Source organism: Lepisma saccharinum, chromosome 28 (genome assembly GCF_977018435.1).
Source record: "Lepisma saccharinum chromosome 28, izLepSacc3.1, whole genome shotgun sequence".
Lineage (NCBI taxonomy): Eukaryota > Metazoa > Arthropoda > Insecta > Zygentoma > Lepismatidae > Lepisma > Lepisma saccharinum.
In genome coordinates this window covers 8,769,765-8,792,881 of record NC_139256.1, presented here as the reverse complement: position 1 = coordinate 8,792,881, position 23,117 = coordinate 8,769,765, and the positions used below count along the sequence as shown (strand labels likewise).

Below are 23,117 nucleotides of genomic sequence, written 5' to 3'. Positions count from 1 at the left end.
GATTTCATCCATTTTAATGTGAATGCGTGTTGTTTTCTGCGAAAATCTCTGTCCGACACGCTGTTTCTCCTCACGCCATTTGCTTTTTGCATGAGAGTGCAATGTTCCGTGTGTTAAGACGATGCAACCCCGTAGCCAGTGTTTCAGCCTCGCCGTGTTTTCACTAGAACCACCTGTCGAGTTCGGAACAAGCCATTTTTTCCGAATGGGTGTCACTTATCGCACAACATTGTAGCAACATTGTGTTCCGACGTCACAGGAGAGGTTTTTTATAATTTTTCTTTGTATTTATGCTAATGGAACCTAAACTAACAGGCCTAACCTAACCACGTAGGCATTCCTCGTCCCACGTCTGACGTTGGAAGGAAGAGAATTACGAAAGAAAGATGGTTCCGACCCGAATGGGTGTCACTTATCGCACAACACTGTAGCAACATTGTGTTCTGACGTCACAGGAAAGTTTTTTTCATGTTAGGCAATACAAAGGTAACGCGTCTCTTAGCGAAAATATTATTTTTTCTTTGTATTTATGCTAATGGAACCTAACCTAACAGGCCTAACCTAACCACATAGGCATTCCTCGTCTGACGTCAATATTCAAGGTTGCAAGATGGTTGTGCGTAAAGGAAGAGCATTAACAAATTTCGAAAGAAAGATGGTTCCGACCCGAATGGGTGTCACTTATCGCACAACACCCTAGCAAACATTGTGTTCTGACGTCACAGGAGAGACCTTTTTCATGTTAGGCAATACAAAGGTAACGCGTCTCTTAGCGAAAATATTATTTTTTCTTTGTATTTATGCTAATGGAACCTAACCTAACAGGCCTAACCTAACCACGTAGGCATTCCTCGTCTGACGTCAATATTCAAGGTTGCAAGAGTGTTGTGCGTAAAGGAAGAGCATTAACGAATTGCGAAAGAAAGATGGTTCCGAATTGCGAAAGGAAGATGGTTCCGAATTGCTGTTTATGGACAATGAACGTGGTAAATCGCAAGGTTATTTCACAAGTTCTACACGTAAATGCGACGTATTAGCATAATTTCAAATAGGGGCACGAAAGTAGATATTTTCCATTGAACGAGGTTGCACCACTGCATAAATCGACAAAACACTCTCAGAACGCCCCCTAAACCAGTATGCTATCACGGCCATAATGTGTTACAGATTCGAAACAACAAATAACAGTAAGTACTCGTAAATAGAGAAAATAAACATTATCTTAGTTAGAAATGCATTATTTCGCCTTAAGAAATGTTCCGCAACACGTTAGCAATGTAAAGAAGTCCGAAATATATGATTCGTAGGTGTTTTGCCCATACGATAATAGTACCTTCAGATGTACTAACCTAACACATCACACCCATTTCACCCTCTTCTTGACGTAAGTCTAATTTGTCACTTTTTCTATGGCGGAGATTTCGAAGTTTAAATCCATTTTAAAGTCCGTTGGGCTAATCGGGACTGGACCTACAATTTAAAGTGGGACCGCTCGCAGTGAGTCACAATCGTTCGGGAAGGGGATGGCGAACAGCACTATATATAGACGTTTTTTTTTGTGAAGTATGGATTAAGAGAACAAAGCAATCATCCCCTTTCCCTTCCTTGATGCATGTAACTTTTAATAAATTTTGATGGAAGCAATTGCTCAGTGGTTCAGGTCATGTCATTGTTCTCATTCATTCCACTTCACTCTCTGTGATATATTGGTGCCAGATTCAAAATGAGAAATCGACGATTCTAAAAAAAGAGGACATGCTTTATTGTCAGGAAAGGAGGATTAAGCACAAAACCAAGTGGACCTCTAGCTCAGAGTTTTCATATGTTTGGTAAAGTTTCCCGTGAGGACTGCACCGTTCCATGAAGACACACAGAAGAGGATGTGATCAGCACCATGCTTCAGCTGCAGTTACCCCATGACACCCAATTATTAGAGACTAGGTGAACCCCAGAGCTGCTTTATGCTGGTAGAAATTCCAACCTTAGATCACCCACCTCAGGAATCGAACCCAAATCTCCTGCATGGCAGACACCCAACCTTACTGACTGGGCCACTGCCTCTCTTCTTCAGAGCCTTGAGTAAGTTTTATTTTCCTGTATTCGATGATCAATGAACAGCATTCTTGCTGGGTATGGTACAAGAAAACCGCGAGTCAGTTATCCTTGTACCCCTTTGGAGGCCAATAGAACACTTTCTCACAGAGTTGTAGTCAGTCGGAACAAGAAGGGTTGAAAGCGGGAGTCTTTTGTCACTTATGAACAGTGCCACACAATGAGAGAAAATTTCCAAATGAACTCTAAACTTTTATGTACTCTGTCGTTCAAAATACGGAAGATTCCCCACTGTCCCCTCCTCCCCCAATCTTGGAGGTAAAACCAAGTAAATTCTGTATCTTTTGTTCTTGGATGATTTAGGACTCCTAATCAGAGCATTTTGTGATATTTATTTTGTTCACACTTGACACTGGAAAAATAAAACATCAGAAGAAACCTGTTATAAATGTACGAGGAGTGATCAGAAAAAAAAATAGAAAACCTGTAAATGAGTGTGGGGGGTAAAAGTGGGTACATGACACTACTGCTCCCTGGAGACAGTAGTTTTCACATGTCTCGGAAAGTAGTGTCCAGGCATGTTAATTTAATAACCCATGTCGCAACAGCCCACTGAAGGCCTGGGCCTACCTACCGACTGCCGGTCTCACTCCCACCTGATTCTACTCAATCACTCACCCGAGGTGGATCATCCAACCAGTTACGGGGTAATGTGTGGTCAGCACGACGAACCCCAGTTATTGTTTTAGGTTGTCATGCTGCTCATTCATCTCTCCCCAATTTCCTCATGATGGTGGGTAACCACCTGTCCCATACATAGGCCAAAATCTCAAGAGAAGTTGTTAAGCTTCCCCTCGGGGACTCTAACCTGTGCATGTCCCGTAGCCGGAACCCAAGGCATGGCACCTTAGACTGCACAGCGGTACAGTGTGCTCATATAGAGCAGGAAAAAGGTGAAAATCATTTAGTGTCAACTCCAGATGTGGATCCAGGGGATCTAAAGCGGGCCATCCATTTACAAAGAAAACTAGAGGGAAATGCTCCCTTGCCGTTGGCGAGACGTTGCGATTGCCAAAAGGTGGAGTCAAATCAAGGTCACTCGTTTCTCGTTGCATTTTCTTGGCTTCGCCCACCCATTACATTCGGTCAATTTCTCGCGGCAAGACCTGGCTCCTAGCATTTCAAAACACAGTGTCACTTGTTTCAATGTTATTTTAGATAGCGCCCTTTTAATAAAGAAAAGACAGTATAGATTCTGGCATTTTGCAATGAGAATTATACATTCAGCCATACGAATTTGCTGAATGAGTTTAAAACTGTACAAGAGAGAGAATTACAGAAACTTCACACGACGACGAAGCTTGCAATCACGTATCTAGAAATATATTTCTAGGGGATGGGTCTGAACCAAGTGTCTCAGAATAGTAAAAATAATATAATATATGATAGTAATATATTAATAATTATTTAATTAATCGTACGCCATTGCACCACAAACAACTGGACTAATAATCTCGGGAAAATACCATGCAATTTATTGTTATGAGAACAGAGTATTTGAAAGTGTGTTCATTACTTTTGCATTCACGTATTTCTCTAGACCTGTTATAGTCATATTACAAATAGGCACTTTTCACGAGTAAACTAGTGTCTTGTGATATTCCTAGTTCTGGGTTCGAATCCCATGTTAGGTAAGGATATTTGCATGCTGTAGCAAAGTAAGACTCTCTTTATGACACCATACATCAATTTTTGCAATCTGAAATTCTAGGTTCAAATATAAATATCAAATGAAGTGCATGCATCCAGAAAACAGTATCTAGAATGTTTTCTAGCTTCTCTTTGAACTTCTTACTACACTGCTTTAAAGGCACAGCACTATATCGCTGCATGCAGCTTTTACATCACATCTTCACCAGAAACTTCCACCAGCTTGCTATGAATCTCGGCAGCTCAAACATTTTTGACTAAAACAAACCACCGCTTCAGTCCTTGATCAATTTTTCAAACACGTAGCCATTTTGAACAGTTACTGCACAGCAACTTCCAGTGAAAACGGAACATCCTTACACGTTGCGTGACAAGATATGCATGATATCAATACACACACATATTTACTTGAAACTACGAGGGCCATCTGGGAAGTAGTACCCGTTCGTGCAGTGTGGAGCACTAGTGACGGGAATAGCCGCCGCCGCTCAAGATCAAACGACTTCAGTTGACTGTCTGCTCAGTGTGTGCGAAGTTTCATAGCGCTGTCATTGTAGATATTGTTTCTGTGTGTGTTTACAATGTTCAAAAAAATTGACAACACCGCAACTTGTGAAGTTAGGGCTGTGATCAGATTTCTCAACGCCAGGAATGTGCGACCTTGTGATATTCATCTTCAAAGGAGGTTTATGGAGACAACATTATTGATGAGTCGTCTGTTCGGTGCTGGTGTCGAAACTTTTACTCGGGAAAGGAAAACGTCCATGATGACTAACGTTCCGGGTGCCCGTCTGTCATTACGGACGAACTGCTGAGTGCAGTTGACGAATTCACCAAGAACGATTGGCATGTCACACTGGATGAAATCAGTGAACAGTTCACTGATGTTTCACGAACAATTCTTCATGAAATTGTCAAAGATCTGAAGTATGGGAAAATTTGTGCAAGGTGCGTCCCTCGCTGATGAGGAACTGAAAGAAGGGGTGACTACTTTTCACAATGGACTGGCGGCAGAGGAATATGAAGTTGGGTTACAAAAACTAGTCACACGTTACGACAAATGCTTAAATGTACATAGAGACTATGTAGAGAAGTAGTTTAAAGTTTGTTGTTAAAAATTACAAAGTTTTTTCAAAATTCAAAAACGGGTACTACTTTCCAGATGGCCCTCGTATTACAACTACACTAAAATTTATGGCCCTTTTAACCTTTCTTTCTGATCACTCCTAGTCAGAGCCAGCCCTAGGGGGTGGCAACTATTGCCCCATGCTAGATAAAAATAATTGTTTGCGAGCGGTTTTTAGGAGTTTATAGGATGCTGGCACTTCCAATTATGCAACTGTGATATAGCCTGGATTCACGACTTACTTTGACATTACTAAACATGTTCTAAACAAAGCAGGCTACTACATGAAAATTGTGTTCAAATATTTATAACAAAAATTGTTAATATATATTATAGAATTAAATTGTGATGTGAAAATGTTATGAAACAAAGTAAATTCACCACAGCATCAAAATCAAATGGAAAGTAAAAAAAAAAAAAAATGTTATTGGAGATGATTAAATATTGCCACTTTTATAGTTCAAGTAACAGTTTGATATTGAACACAAACAGTATTGTGATTAAACATAATGGACGTCGCATCAGGAGTACATCAGAATTTAAATGAAACAATAATTTTGAAACTTTTATTAGCCTCGCATAACTCTGTTTTAACCTTCAACTTTGAGCAGAGTAGAGGGCAAAACGAACCTCAGGTCACAGGAAGTTAACAAAAGTATCCTTTAACTTTTAAATTATAATCAACCTGAAAATTCTGGACAAGTCTTCCACTCATCCCTAACTTATACCTATCAAAATCTAAATTTGCACATTCCAGAGGTCAGTTAACAAAAATAAAAGTGCAAATAAGGAACCATACAAGCCTTTATTGGACTTCTAACCATAGTACAAAATTGACAAATACTTATCAGAAAGAAAAAAATTATTATGGCTCATGTATTTTTTTCTGGTTTCTGTTTAGATAAAAAAATGTATAGAACTTGATTCAAGGACCTGCCTTTATATGTGTAACATGCATGTCAAATGTACTGTTAAATAGTGAACTACTCTTCAATAGATACAGAGATCTGCATTAGTACCTATTCAGACGAGCACTGATTACCTCATAACATGGTTTACACCTAGTAAGTTACAGTTAGAATTTTAGTAAACAATATATATAATTGTCACAGTAACAGTAATAATAAAAAAAGAACCAAACTACTAACACCTACAATAAAAAGTCACAAGACAATGTTTACAGGCAATCAGAAAGTCTTTCCTTTAAGAAAAAGCCAGCAGGGCCACAGAACGTGAAGCATTCTTGCATATTTATACAATATCCAGAATGGTTGATGTGGTTCAGGAACCATCACCAACTCGCAAAGTTCAGCGTCTTGAAATATTTGCTTTCTAAAAAGACCAATATTTTGCAGGATTCAGGCATTGTGAGGAAAATGTTCCAGAATGAAGTTATGAAGGAAATATTGAAGTTTTATAGTCAGATGCAAAATAATGCGTTTATGCTTTTGCATAACTGCAAAATATTGCAGATAGCCGAGGTTGGACTTTATATTTCGGGTGACATGGCAGGTTTCTCAGCGAGTAGAAAGGAATGACACCGGATCCTAATTACAAGTTCTTCAGGGGCATCTGGTTAAATAACTTAAAAATGCACGAAAATATAAAATCTGGGAAATAATATATAGATATATTTTTTTTGGGATGAAGTTCAATATATAATGCAAGAAATGTACATCTGGGAATTTAAGGTTCCACCTGTGTCCAGTTGAAGCTTATGAAAATTTAACAGAAGTAATTTATGAGCTACAAATTACTCAATACGTGAACATAACATAGCCAAAAGTTTCCAGTGAAATTTAGCGTTGGCTCAATGACAACTTTCATTTTAAAAAAAAATCCCAACTTGCATAAAGATGATCGAGAAATATTCTATGCAAAGTTCATCTAAATATTATCTAGTTTTTCACAAGAAAAACAATCGCAAAACACTACTTTTAGGAACTCACAAAATTTCATCTCATCATGTACACCCTTTCCATCTAATTCCTAGCAAGAATAGAGGTGGAAAAAGTTTTATATAATTAATGTTAAGCATACTCACTACAAAATGAAAGATAAGTGTACTAATTCTTCGACTTGAACCCTCAACATTTCAGACACACTCTCAAGACATTCAAAATTAACAGCTCGCTCCTAAGCCATTTCACATATGCCTGTGATTTCAATCTGAAGCATTCTCAACAATGCCCATGTCCCTTTGTACCCATTCACAACTAAAGAACAACCAAACAGCACTTGTTCTTGTCCCCTGACCCAGAAGGAAAGAGAACAACCACACACAAGTCATTCCAGATACAATTATCAACTTCAGTACCATGACACTACTTCATAATTCCCAAATACAGAACACCGAAGTGCATATTACAACACTCAATCTAGCATTAAACATAGACCGCTTAAGAACCGTACATAATATGCTTTAATAATAATAAACAATGTATACTGATGAACTTTTAAATGACATTGTTAATGCGGCAAGTATATTTATATGTTAAAAGGTAAGGGAGTTCTATTTTACCATGAATACAGAGACTTATTGATATTTAGCTCAAAGAACAATTAATAATCCTATTCATTCATTGATTACAATTTCTTTCGCATTATGAAACATAATCCACGTTTCGTAAATAGATAAATATTTCTACTAAAGACTAGGTAACACCATTCAATAATGAAAGTACAACGGCAATAATATTAATAAATCACAAGATGCCTGCAGATTGTAAAGCTCATTCAGTATTTTTTTTTGCTGCTGAATGGGATAAAACTTTATTGCAATGTGAAATAAACAAATGTGATATTACATTAAATAATATTCTATATTTTGAACTGCATGCTTATCAAAATATGTTCTGATTTGCAGTGTTCTGTTTCCAATTGTTGTTCTTAGATACTTTGTTGCGACAAGACATTTGTGGGGATTTAAAATGGCAGATGGAATGAGGGGTCTGTAATTGTTAAAATAGTAGTAGATTTTGGAAATTACCATATGGAACTGTTACAATATATGTAAGCAATTTCACTCTCATTTCCAAGGTGACCTTTAAGATATTAGCCACTGTGTGTGTTTCCGAAATAGTAACAGTGAATATATTTATATTTGATTGCAAATTACTAATAAAAATGGTTGGGTTAGAAATAATTTTCTTTTATTACATTGGCAACATTGCGGGTACCAATTCTCACAAAATAACACTGAAGACATCACACCTGAGCGATCCAAATACATTTTCTGACAACTATGTAAATATTAAGCAACTGAGCAATGAATGTACGTATTTAGAAAACTTACTCCTCCTACACAAACTAAAAACAATACTATTGTATTTTTTTTAAAAGAGGGGGAAGACAACATGGCAGTGAAATTCAGCATTTTTTTTCAGATGTAACAACTTCACTAACCGAATTCTAAAGAAATTGATTGCAATATTACAGAACAATGAAAACAGATACTTAACTTAATGCATAGTAGGATTTCAATGTTTTAGGTTAAAACACTCGCAAAGGAAAGTATTTTAAACAAGAGGCAGAATAATGATATTGTTAGTTGCACAGATATTTGCCAGTAGGTATTTTTTTTTTAATGTTGCAGAGAGGTTTATTGATGTTTATAAAACAAACACTGAATTTTAACACATACAAGGGTTGGGGCATAAGTCATGGCAACTATTTTCTATTTCCCCGCAAGAATGCAAGACCGGCACAAAAAATCGAAATATACAAATCCAAGAAGACACTTTATGGAATTGAACAACGAACGAACAAGGCAGGTCATGTGTACCAGGGGTAAATGGAAAAGTGCCAAAGAAGAACATTAAAAAAAGTTTCCTTCTACATGTGTGCATTAGTCAAAAGGCTACACTGTCAGTACAAAAAACAGAAGAGGTGCAAACACAGCACCCTATGAACCCTCAAAGTAGTGCCCGAGAGCGTCCACGACACGGTGCCAACGATGTGGGAGGTGTCGAATACCATCCGGCTCATCAGGTGTGAGTAGAGATCGCAATTTCTTCTGTCCGAAACAGTCTCACACTTTCTTGTTTTGGTCCTTCCCTACCAACCACTGGTACACATGACCTGCCTTGTTCATACATTTCTCAATTCCATAAAGTGTCTTCTTGGATTTGTATATTTCGAATTTTTGTCTGGAAACTAACGTTAACGTCTGTTCGCATGAAACAACATTCGTTCTTAAAAATATATAAAAGCAAGTAAACAATTTCTAACTGTTAATAAAACTAGCTTGCAACCATTTTTTAATAATGCTTCAGTATATTATTCAAATAATGACTAATAAAAGAGACAACAATGAAACAAAATCAATACAAAAATTGAGAATCTTGGGTGTGATCACATTAACTGTGATATAACTGCATATGTATACCATCACTTGCATATTTCTAGTATAGATTTTGTAATTATTCATGCATTGCAAACCTTTTTTAAAGGCAGTTACAGATCTTAAAATTAACAAACCGCAGCGCTAATTGTTATTTATACAATTAATACTGCTAATACTCCTGGTGTTTCACCAACAAGCCAATGTAATTAATTTATATGAACAAAATGTAATAAAAATATTATAGGCAACTAAAAAAAAATTTCGCCACAATTACACACACAAATTCATGACCCAAAAATGGCACAATCAGTAGTTCTAAGTGGTGTCAAATACATGAATAATTACTTGTTACTTAAAATTACACAATTTTACTGCTTAGAAAGAAATTAAAATTGCACCTAACGTGTACACACCAATGAAATTTCACATGCCTTCTTGTTACCTAGTCATTACCCTCATTATAATCATTTTCCATAGATTTTAACTTAATATAATTATTTCAAGTGAAGCAAATTAACTGCTACTTCTCTTTTATAAATTTTTTAACCAACAAACCAATTTCAACAATTTGAAATTTAATCACACACTTTGTGCAAAATGAAATGTTAGTTCATTCTTTCCACTTCATTGTTCTTTGACAATGAAAACTTCTACAATTTACAATAAAATTACTCCTTTGTACAGCCACAAAATCAAGATTCACTATTAGATCTCGACACACCATAGCTTCAGATTATAACAGGAAATGAAAATACTAATTCATTCTAGAAGTTACAAGTATAAATATTTATTCCCTGTGTGACCCAACATTCAACACTTCACTTAGTACAATGTTTATTGTAAAAATGACATCCACTGATGCTTGTCATTTTAAATATACATATAATACTCTATTTCGTTTACTGGAACAAAATTCATGCTGTGTAAATGGGTAAAAAGAATCTGTCGCTGCAAAATAAAGACTGGATATGCCTTTAGGAACCAACTTGTATGCAATTATATGAAAAATGATACATGGAGAAAACATGTTAACATGAATTAGTAGGGGAAAGTTTAAAAATTGTACAATTACCAGTTGAAGACTTGTAGTGATACAAAGCCATTAGAGTATTTTAGAAAATTTCTGAACTTTGTGCCAATGTTGATCCATTATGTTGAGAAGAATTGACACATTGGTTCCATACTTTTCAATCACCCTGTGGAACATATGTTTTCTGATACATGCAGCTGACAAAGGAAACAGCAATTCTACTTTAACACCTTACAAGATCTTAATAGATTATTCTTTGAGCCAAATAAGAAAAACTGGTATACAAAACAAGCAATTACAGTACATGGAAGACCCTGAATATTATATTTTTTTATTATCTTCTTATCCTCATGTTGAATTACCGTTGATTATTAATAGATATTTTCTGTACTAATATGGTTTGATTCTGCTGCAGTCTTATTGTGATATATTTACCTAACATTCATCGCATGCAATAATCCTCTATCTGTTGTGTTAAATATTACCCACACAAAATCTCCCTTCTACAGTAGAGAGTTACTTCTCTTCAGTCCAAAGTAAGACATTCAAGATTAATGAAAAAGTACACCAAATCCATCAATATGCATCTGATTTGCCAATAGGGAATCTTACCGTACAGAGATATTCTTTTCTTAGTTTTTGTATCACAAAGCACTCGGAATAGATCGTAATAGTTTGAAGCACCAAATAAAGACAATAACTACAAAAAATTATATAAGAGAAAAAATACAGTCCAGTAATTGAAAAACATGTAACATTTCATATTATTGATGTTAAATTACACTGACTGAAAACGAAATAAAGACTTTTATCTAGCCAAGTTCATGCAGACAGGATAAATATCCAATTTACACTATTAACGTGGAATTCAGTACTCTACTTAAATGCTCCCTGCTTCCATACCAAGCAGTACAATTTAATAATAATAATAAAAAAGAAGTCTCCATAGTTGCATTAGAAAACTAAAATATTTGAGTGTGAATCCCGCACATTTAAAAAAAAAAAGGAAAAATTCAACGTAAGCAGTATACTAATTCATTTAAACCAACATTAATTATTCAACACTAGTTCATCATTGAAGATTACTATTAATATGCTATTTACAATGAAACAATAATATTCACCTGTAGGGAAGAAGCACATGTTCAAGTGACAGATTACATACATTCAAAAACACCATGAAGAAAGGGAAAACACTAGACTAAAAAAAATGAACCTGCATATTATGGAACACACTGCATAAAGTTACTGGTGTAACTCTTATGTCAAAAAAACACACACAAATTAGTTGCAAAGATACAACCAGTCCACATAGTCTTCACCATCCAGTGGTAGTAAAAAAATCATTTATGTCTAAGCAAGTATCCTCTTGAGGACTACTTTCGCAATTAAAAAAAAAGTTCTCAATTTTAAATTTTCTTTCACAGTTAAACAAACATCTGTTGAGAAGCATTTCTCTCTGAATTAAGCAACAACTTCTTTCTACTCAATACACAATGTGAGGATTTGCTACACAATTGTAAAGGACCCAATAAATGGTATTAACTTTGAACTTAACTGAAAAAGTGCTGATGCCTTGTTACAGAAAAGTTTAACAGACAAAAAAGTACAGCATACGTACATTATCCATGATCGACATGAAAAATTAAAAAGAGGGAGAACCTGTTGGTAGTTAAATTTTATAAAAAAAAACAAAAAACTAAAAAGCAAATGTAAAAAACAAAGAAAAGGACCAATTTGTTAATAAAAAAGATGGCTCAGCAAATAGAAAAACCTAAATTACTACTGAAACGAAAACTATTCCATTCATTATAATTCAAATGTTAAATCAAATACTCTGAGCACTGACAGACACTGACTAGCTATATATATATATATTTTTTTTTTACATAAAAAAAAGATGTGTTTATTTAGTCTCTCCAAATCAGGTCTAAATATTCTTTATTCCCTCATTTCTACAAATGGCAACTCAAAATAAATTACACGTAGTAACTTCACTGAAACAATATATATTCTTTTGTATTTTGCCAAAGAAAAAAATCAAGCTGCCATCTTTCATGCTTAGGAAGGAAGGGGGGGGGGGGACTTTCAATGTGAGATCAACTATCAATAGGATTTTATTTTGAGAAACACAACAAAAATTGATCTGCATTCAAATATATATGTATTTTTAAAAATGCAGCAACGAGCCTTTCTTCATATTTTCGTATATAAAAAAACTGCTCACTTGAAATGGTTCATCCTATTTGTACTTGAACATATAACTCATTACTTTACAATGTAAAGGATATTTATATAATATATATATATATATAATCTGTTTATATAATAATTCCTTTCTAATTACACATCAGTAGTATCATTTCTATACTTTATAACATACCAGAATTTCAGTCTTTTATTTTAACAGCATCACATAGAAACAATGTTATCACAATATTACTATTTTTCAAGATTTACAAATCCTGAAAGAATCAAATGGCAACCATGACTGCCAAGAGTCAGATTACAAAGACAAAAATTACATTTCCATCATAACAATACCTATTACTTCTATTGTCTTAGTCAGTTTGTGACATACCAGAAGACAATATGCTATGGAATGGGATCATACTAAAAAGATTATCTTTGTTTTATATATATCTCTTAACTACGAAGTCCCTTATATTTCCCCGAACCCACCTAAAGCATGTTCAGTCATGCTCAGACACAAAGATTCCAGTCTTGAGTTGATTTCCGGATCAAGCGAGCCACTCTCGAGAGACGGCCGGCCGAAACTCAGTCCGCAGAACTGGTTTGGTTTTGGAGGCGCAGACTTGGTTCGCTGTAGAGTTATGTGAGAATTCAAAGGCTGGAATGAAAATTCAACAGTGTCACAAATCAGTTAATGATATCTTGGTTGACAACATAGGCTTACACATTGTAATGAAATACGAGGGGAAATCAAAAATTATTAGCACTTTCACCATAAATTTCTTTAGGTTGGCAACACTGCCTTCAGAGCTCACGTGCCGAAAGGTGGTACTTTTGTGGTTACATGGCTGGAAATTGATCTTAACCACTCCAGTTTTCTTTATTTTGTTACAGAGTAAACATGTATGATTCACTGGTAGTTTACACCACAATAGTACCACCTTTCAGTACGTGAGTGCTGAAGGCAGTGTGGCCAACCTAAAGAAAGTTATGGTAAAAGTGCAGATCATTTTTGACTTACCCTCGTATAAATTATAAGTACTGTGATAAATGATGCCGTGTGGATTCAAAAAAAGCAGATTGTTTTAAAAACTTATCAAAAAAAAGGTAAAGCTATCCCCTGTGCATTGCACCATGACATAAAAACACAAAGGGGATGTGGGAGTAGGACACCATACTGTCTCAATCTCTGGAAGTGATGCGATCAGTACCATGTTCCAGCAGGTTGATTATAGACTAGGTTAACTGCAAAGTTGCTCCATGAAGAAACATTCGAATCATCCTGAGATCACTCACCCCAGGACTCCCATGTGGCAGTTACACCACCCTGTGTGTTTAAGTGTTATTATGGAATTTATGTTCTAAGAATAGTCATTACACACGATAGAAAGAAGTACATTCTGTTTCAGCAAAATCGGACTATTCTCCAGTGAAATATACTGCTGGACAAAAAAAACCGGACACCTTAATATTTGACATCTGAATTGCAATTACTTATTATTTTATTCTAATTTAACTTATTAACAATTCTGCTTCGAAGGCTTACTAAATGTTGCAGAAATTATTGGAAATAAGAAAACCTGAATATATTCAACAGAAAACATATCATTATATAAGTACGCAGCACTACTAAATTTATGCGTTATCACAAAAAAATGCAAATGTCCGGTTTATTTTGTCCACCAGTGTATATAGCCACGTACAATATTTCAATTTCAGCAGTTATCATTAAACAGATTCTTACACATTATACATTCAATTTTAATGGTTCTAATGTAGCAAAATGTTATAATTTTCCCTGGATTTTACATTTTCCTGAATTATAAGTTTCTTCAGCTTGGTCCCCTGAAAAACGTTTGCTTCCACTGTATTTTACGAATTAGTTTGGTAACAATGCATTTCCACTTCACCCAAATAGATAAAAATATTGATCTGAATTCATCTTGGTGAAAAGCCTTTGTTGTGCTGAAAATTAAGTTGTCTAGGATCCCAGGACATCTGCACCGATTTCCGGTTTCCAGAAGCTCCTGGAGATATCCAGAATCTAGCAAGGAGACAGATCTATTGTTGGGACAGTATCCAGGTGCAACAGGTGGTTATCACACAGAATAAGATGGATAGAGATATATGAGAAGCTGCTAAGTTTTTGGAAGAGAGAGTTTTAAAAGATCACTGAATGTGTGTCTTATTAATGATCACGCTTCAATAAATCTTGGATATAAGGTATTGGCTGGCGTTGGAGGGAAAAACTTTCACTGAATTTATAATTAATTTACAGTTTTTCTAATATAAAGTAATATGTACGTCTACTTTCAACAAATAACTTACGTAATCTAACTAGAAAAGAATACATTTTTATCTTCTTTGTCAGACACCGCAAGGAATCAAGAAAGAAATAGCCTAACTCAGAACACAAAAAAAAAAAGTATTGGCGTATAAAACACACCCTGTTTTTCAGGCCTATTTTTAAAGGAAAAAGAAGATCTTATATACCGGGAAATACGGTAAGTTTTACGTTCAATATAGTCAGGACAGTCTCATAACTACCATTCAAATAGATTGGGTAAATTGCCAGTGTAGTAATCTGAATACCAGAGGGAATATCACAAGTGCAGTGCTAATCACATCACTTCCAACGCGACTATCTCAACATCATTTACACAGTTTTCACTTCCTACATGCTCGAAGACTCTAGTAGAATTTTTCAACTTACCTCAACCAATGAATCCTGTAAACTCGGCCGCTTCGCAAGGAACGAAGATGCAGTCAGATTTTGACTTCCACTCCCCACAGTTGACACTGAGATACTGTTTCGTTGCATTGGTGCCAGTGAACCCAGGGTTACTGTTGACAAGGGAAACGATTGCAAAGCATTGGTGTTCTTGGTTCGCTGGGAGAAGCCATTCTGCGGAAAGCGCTGACGAGCTCTGCTCGCTCCAACTGAGGAACCCAGGATTCCTGCCTGTTCACCATGGAAGCCATTGAACTGGTAGCTCCATCTGTGGATATAATAGTCTGAATTAACAAAAAGTAGGCAAAGTGGATATTCTAGCCACAAAATTCAAGCATAATTTCCAGTTCACCAGGATAAAACTTTCTTCAAAAGTTAACTTGTCAAGATCATATGCTATTTCTCAACCTGGTGACCAACAGCCAAATGCTAGCCTGAGATGGAGCATGAAGCAGTGAAGAGCACTGTCTTTTACCTTCTATTTTTAGTTTTATGTAAATTAGTCTTGGCTATTTGGGAACTTGTATTCTGAAACTGAAGTATAATTCTAATATATTACAAAATAAATTATCCTTGCGGTTTGTTAAAACGTACTTAAGCAATGAACTGGGGGTTTGAAAATGTTCCAAATAGCAAATCGTAGCTCCAACCTGTTTAATTAACCCATTCCTGTTTGAAAGACAGGTTTCCTCTATTCCACTCCACTTACTTCCTGCTGTGCCTCTGGTCGCTGTTGCGCCGAGACGGAAGGGGATGCCAAGCTTCCTGGATCTGCTGCTTCCACGAGAAAAGGCGTTTCTTCAGCTGCACGCTAAATGCATCATGCTGGAGGCATCTGTCCAGTAACGAAACAAACAGATATACGCTGTCTTCCTCTGCTCGGCTTGTCACTAGAAGCTGTGTGCATACTAGAAGGAAAATTTATTTTCATCAGTTACCAGTTGTTTTTAAAAATTAGCAGATTCAATATATACGGAGGCAAAATTAACAACTTACTTCTAACTGTTCTATTAATTTTGGTGGATGGTGTACCGAAATTAAAAGAACCGTTACAAAAAAAAATAGATCTAAACATTTCTTTCTCACCTCCCTCATAATCAGGGTTGGGTTTTCTTGGTGTTAATTTTTCAAAAATTTCGTGAAAAATATATAAAATATTGTGTTTATAGTTAAAAATATGGCAGTAATTTCATGAAAATTTCGTGGTAAATTTTAATGCCATGCACTTATACATAATGTTACTAAATCAATGAATGATTTTATACAAGGCATAATATTTGTAACATTTATGGGAAAATAAGTTTAAAAATAGTAAATAATAAATTTCCCCTTCTGAAAATCAGCCTTACTCAGTTATATTTTGATTTTAGAAAAATTGTAATGTAACTTTCGTGTTACTGTGGCTTTCCAAATGATTTCTCATTCCTTTGCAGCCAACATCTTCAAATCAAATATATTTCTTAAAAAGAAATTTGTAAAAATGCCATTTTTTCATTTTTATCGTAAAAATGAGAATGTTCGCAGAAACGGTAAATTTTCGCGAAAATTCGCGACAAAATTACAGCCATAAATTAGTCACATTTGTGATAAATCGTGCATATACTACTTGTTGCATCTCTGTTACATTTCACGTTAATTGCTAATAACAAAAAACCTCAGCCATGCTCATAATGCATTCATTACAGGCCAAGTGATTGCTAAAATTATGTGCAGTTGTGTGTTCAAAAAGAAAAGGATTAAAAACAGGGAAATGCATATTTAGCAACGTAATGAAATTATTAGATGGGGTTAGGTGGTAGACCAGCAACAGCTGAACCTAACCCAGCAATAAAGTCAATTCAATTCATTCAATTATGCATATGCTACAGTTGTATTGAGAGAGAAGATATTCTCAGTATTGATTAATGTCAGTTATAAAATAATACTGAAGTGTTCGCATCCTATTCACTTTTACAATGTTGTTCTATTAGATATACTATTGTATTAATGATTCTCAGATTGTTGTAATAACTGTACTCAATATACTGCACAGTTATGCATTGCAAATAATCTCATAGCCCACAGAAATACCAGGTATCCAAAAAAGTTTGTGCCGCTGGAACGAAAAGTGAAAGTCAAACGGCATGTGTCGGCAACCCTGTCTGGATGACGTCAGAAGTTTACATTCCCGGCAACAGTCAGTCACTGCAGAGTTGGAGGCGTGTCGGTCGCATAGACAGCAGGTGTGTAGGAACTACACTCCTGAAGTGAACATGTCGGTGTCAAAGGACGTTTTACGGCGGTGTTTACTGTAAGAGTTCAAATTGGGCAGCAATGCTGCAGCTGCTGCTCGAAAGATATGCTCCGCGTTTGGAGAGGCATCAGTGAGTGAGCACACAGTTCAAAAGTTGTTCAGTTGATTTGCATCGGACGATGAGAGCCTCCAGAACAAGCCTCGAGCTGGATGCCCCGCCACTATCGACGAAGCCCTGCTGAAGGAGACCATTGAGCGTTATTCACAGCAAACATGCAAAGAACTTGCACAAGGGTTTGGTGTGTCGGAGGAAACCATTAGATTGCATTTGCACAACCTTGAGAAGACTCGGAAGCTCAGTAAGTGGGTTCCTCACATTTTGTCCAAGGAAAACAAACGCCAGCGGCCCACCATTTGCGCATCATTGCTGTCATGCCACAAGAAAGCCCCATTCCTGGAACAGATATTGACATGTGACGAGAAATGAGTGTTATACAGTAACCACAAAAGAAAACATCATTGGTCGTCCCCTGGTTCTGTTGAATTGACCCCCAAAGAACATTCATCAACAGAAGGTACTGCTCTGTCTTTGGTGGACCAGCGCTGGTGTTGTGCACTTTGAATTGCTACAGCATGCCAAACCATCACATCCGAGGTGTACTCATCCCAGTTGGAAAGGGTTGCACTGCGTCCGAAGCAGCCAGCACTAGTCAACAGGAAAGGTGTGATCCTTCTTCAAGACAATGCTAGACCTCATACGGCGAAAGTGACCAAGGAGGTAATAAACACACTTGGTTGGGAAATTTTACCTCATCCTCCTTACTCCCCAGACATTGCCCCATCTGACTTTCACTTGTTTTTGGCTATGGATAACCATTTGCGTGAGCAACAGTTCCCAAACCGAGATGATGTCACTCAGGTCATAGGACAATTTTTTGCTTCTAGGGACCAGAACTTTTACAAACGCAGGATTTATAAGCTTGTATCTCGTTGGGAACACGTAATTGAAGCTGAAGAAGCTTATTTCGCTGAATAAAACACATTTGCCAGAAATTACAGTGTCTTTTACTGTTTCTGCTAATACAGCGTAACCTTGATTTTTCGTGTTTCAGAGGACCACGATGAAAAACTTAAAATGCAAAAATAATTAAATATGATAATATTATCCTAAGTTGGAACCATGAAGACTGAATGTACAATGCGAGGGAAAAGGAAAATAGGGATTCCACTGTATTTAACCACACATTTCTATGATTTCCAATACTCATATTTTTTTACAAAAGTAGTGTAAATATTATGCATGTGAAAATACCGGGTGTTTCAGAAATAATTTGAGGGGTTACAAAAATGTATTGCAAGTAGACTGAACTTATCTTAATAAAACCAGTCTAGTACGAACGAGGAACACAAACATTTTTCTTTTTTTTACACCTACAAATGTGTGCTCCATGGGTGACACGGTACACATTGAGACAATAGTCTAATTCTTGCCACACTCGCATCAACATTTGCCAGTCTATAATCTCTATCGCTGCGTTGATAAGCTCCCTTAGGTCTGCGTTATCATGCAACGTTGGTGAGAACTAATACCCTGTCTTAGATGAAACCTGCAGAAAAAGAAGTCATGGTGTAAGGTCCGTTGACCTTGGGGACCAAAACCCCGAGTTTCGCCTAGCGGCAGGAATGTGAACTCTCAGCTTAACAAAGGATACATGCACAAAATGTTTCCGTTCCTCCTTCCTTAAGTTCAATTCCTTTACTTGCAATAAATTTTTGAAACCCTCAATTATTTCTGAAACACTTGGTACAAAGCCTAGTACCATATAAAAACACATACCTTTGCCCATGACTTTAGTAAACTGCCCTGGGATATCCTCCTCAGAAACCATTTTAGTGGTGTCAATATTGTCTGCGTCCACTTTAGGTCTTTCATTTTCCTTTTTTTCCTCATCGGCAGCTGATTTCTTGTCAGTCTCTTCGTTCTCTTTACCGGCATTGGTTGCCTGGGATGCCTTTATGGGGGTGCACAGAATGCTCTTCAGTTCATTCAAGGCATTCCGAATATTTCCTCCCTTCACAACATCCTAAAAGATAACATGCCACAATCAACAATGATCCCTTGAGTAAATTGTTGTCGAAACATGGAAAGAAGGGTGTGCCTTTTGGATGATAAGACTTTTGTTGTTGTTGCTGTTGTAATTTGCATATTTTACATAGTTTTATTACCCATTTAGATTAACTCGGGGGTTGAAACTAGACAGTAGCCAGCATCCATGGCAGAGTGGTTAGCACAAAAAGCCACAATGCCACGGGTTCCAGGTTTTGCAAGTGTCCGTTCATCAATTTCATCACATCATCACTCATCCTCATCTTCGTGATTAACCAAAAGTGGCAGAAATGCGAAGTAAGATAAATCAAATCAACCAATAGACAAACAGTAAAAATTATTAATTTACCTGAACAAAAGAAAAACAGAAGAAAATACTGACAACTAAATCAAACAAACAGATGGGATAAGCCATCATTTCTTAAATTTAATGCAACTCAAGAGACTGTAGAAAATCTAATCACATTTGCTGCTCAAAATTAAAATTTGATAGGATCTTCAGTTGAAAAAATTATTGCTTATTTCACAGTTAAGTTGTTAGGTTCCAACATTGTAACATTATTGACCAGATTCATTGTATAACTGCTTCTTCTTGTTCAAACTACAAATAAACGTCTCATGAAAGGAGCATGTTAACAACAGTAAACAGTAATAATTCCTTTACAAAACCAGATCATATGAATAAAAATGGCAGAATTTTACATTAAATTACAAGATATCAGATCAGATAAAATATTAATAATTCTACCAATACAATAAAATGCCATATCAGTGAATACCAAGTAATTGGGCTCGTCCATAATTTACATCAATATCATAGATAAAACACTAACCTTCTCCAGTTGGCACAGTGTTGAGTATCGTTCTCTCAGTTTGCGAATGCTGAGTACTATCTTATGCCTGGCTCCCTTAGTGACGCCCTGAGCTTCGAGTTGCTCTTCCGACAAGTTCAGCATCTCGTCGTAAGTCATCTGGGCAAACAGTGATGCATATTTATGAAGTCTGAGGCTTTTCAGCCACGTGGGGACCTCTGTGAAAATAAGCATGGGGAATATGTTAGTTATCACACTACCTAGGTACAGTCTGCAGCAATAAAGGACAAATACTAGGAACCTTAGTGGTATAGTCGGTAGGGTATGACTGCCACATGTGAGATCAGGGTTTGATTCCCCAGGCAGGTGCCCAAAGGCTGGAATGTATAAAGTGGTTCTGGGGCTCACCCAGCCTCCAATAAATGGGTACCAGGGAGGGGGGGAGGTAGCTGGAGCATGGTGCTGATCACATCACCTCAAAATGGTTAACCAATAAAAAAAATAATTATCCACGATGTTGCTGTTCATTTATATATATTTTTTATTTTACTTATTATTATTTTCTGCTCCATTTTTTTTTTTGCAGGCTCCTAGTACATACACTTTCTTCCTTCTTTATCTCCGCTAACTCTTGATTCTTCCTAGATCACCTTCAAACTTTCCGATATACCCTCATTTCATACTTCCCTTACCCACCATCAACAGTAGTCAATATACTGTTCTGGTTACTGAAACATTGGATCCCCCCACCCCTCTGTATATGCCTCATGCCATGGTGCAAATTGCATGGGGAACTTTACCTTTTACCTAACTATGAACCTCGAATTCTTGTTGGTGCTTTTTTCCTCTCCGAAAGAGGTGCTATTTTTTTTAGTTTTTGGTGTTACATATTTCCCCCAAAATTTGAGTTTTTATTTTTGCACACTTTTCCACCAAATATACACACCTCCATTGTACTTTTAAAGAAGTATTTTAATTTGTAGGTTACATGGCAGCTTTATTGCAGCAACTCAATTAATTCAATGTGAAAAAAAGAAACCCCAACATTTAACTAAACTGCAAAACAATAACACCGAACTCCAGGTCAAAATAACAAGATTTTACGGGGTAAATAAAACCAAAAATTCATGTCCATTATATGATTATTGTGCCTAACAAGATGCCTTACCCCGCATGCTGCTGCTACCATCTGCACTGAAGCAAATCCGAGGTTCATCCAGATGAGACTCTGAGCCACTGCCCGAAGAAGCCAGCGAACTCTGGGGGGACAAGGGAGCATGATCCGAGGACAAGGAGAAGCTCCGAGGTTTCTGCTTGGCAGAGAGATCATCCTGAAAGAAGCAATGCGAGGTACTTTGAAGAATGAAAAACACACATGGATGTCATATACAAGCAAGCCAATATACATATCTACTTCCTTTGAAACTTACAGTTCAGCCCATCCCAATTTCAATCAACAATGGTTTCAATACTCTGACCTCTACTATATGTCTACATGAATGATTTAGCTCGCGGTGTATGCAATTTTGTAAAAACAAAATTTTGACAATTGTACGTTATACCTGACCAACAAACCAAAATTTTCCAGCCAAGTCATTAGGCATGTGTGTAAGAAGGTTACTGCGTTGTAGCTAAACACCAGATTTAGAAACCCACTTAACCAAGTTTTTAGAATATTCACTTCATATTAGGGCTGAGCCGATACCACTTTGAACTGATAACGATGCCGATACTTTCACCGATACTTGTAAAATTTGTTTTTCAAATAACAAGGGCTAGTTACAGAGTCATAACTAGAGCTCGGAAGTTGAAGACCTATTAATTGCCAAAAAAAGCCCTATAAAAAGACCTAAAAATATCAAAAAAGGACCTAAAAACTAAAAAATGGATGTATAAATTAATTAATAACTTCAGTTCTAATTACATATTTAATGAATATGTGCGGCACCTTCTTATCTGACTTGAGATCTTTTCAGGCGCATGCAGTCTGGTCGTATACACCTTGCTGAAAGCTTCAAAACAAGATAAAGTTGCCACTTACACCTTCCAGACAAGTTACGGTTAAAAGACCTTGTACTGTACCTGCTTCATCGTCCAAAAATGTTTTTCTCGTTTCAGGGATGGTTCAAATATATTTATTTATTTATTTATTATTATTTCTTTACTACAGAAAGGATGTTTAAGAGGTGATGAACTGATGATGATTCGAAATGAGAATGGGCAGTAAATACCTAGTCGAAAGAAGGTGAAGTTGCAAAAAAAAAAAGCCGTTAAGACCTATAAAAAAGGACCAATAAGCCAAAAATCGCTGAAAAAGGCAAAAAAGGACAAATAAAACCCACCCTTTTCTGGCCTACAATGACCCAAAATGAACATATATTATGTTGGGCCTCGTCTTTGGACACTAGGAAAAAAAAAAAGGATTTTTCCTCAACTTCCGAGCCCTAGTCATAACTAACTCATCACATGAAAATTCTTTAATGACATTAAATAACTTTCAAATTATTATAGTGTAGCATTATAATACTTTAAAATGTCTTGCGACATTTGGTAATTTTTTTTCATGGGAACTCCTCTGTAGACCCAGAGCATGCAACGAAGGGAGTTTCTGAAATGTTCCCAGACTTTTTAACGTGTTGCAGTTACAAAAAAATAAAAAAGTGGTGGATTGTGTCTTCTTCAGTTTCATGTAAACACTATTCATTCATGTCATCTGGATTAAGCAGGAGAGGGGGAAAAAAGAGACGTAAAAATATATGCAAATACAATTATTAAAAA

General features: G+C 36.4%; 1 protein-coding gene across 2 annotated transcripts in view; it reads right to left on the bottom strand.

Annotated features, from left to right (window-relative positions):
• Positions 1-5,674: 5,674 nt before the first annotated feature.
• LOC145981052 (protein Smaug homolog 1-like) overlaps positions 5,675-23,117 on the bottom strand; it is an 80,402-nt gene continuing 62,959 nt past the window's right edge. For both annotated transcript variants that reach the window (XM_083114155.1, XM_083114157.1), the window contains exons 6-11: positions 21,508-21,670; positions 20,361-20,557; positions 19,258-19,504; positions 15,897-16,095; positions 15,170-15,455; positions 5,675-13,114 (exon numbers count right to left, since the gene is read on the bottom strand). In XM_083114155.1, coding sequence (XP_082970281.1) covers positions 12,926-13,114; positions 15,170-15,455; positions 15,897-16,095; positions 19,258-19,504; positions 20,361-20,557; positions 21,508-21,670 — 1,281 coding nt within the window. In that variant the 3' untranslated portion in view covers positions 5,675-12,925. The remainder of the gene's footprint in view (positions 13,115-15,169; positions 15,456-15,896; positions 16,096-19,257; positions 19,505-20,360; positions 20,558-21,507; positions 21,671-23,117) is intronic.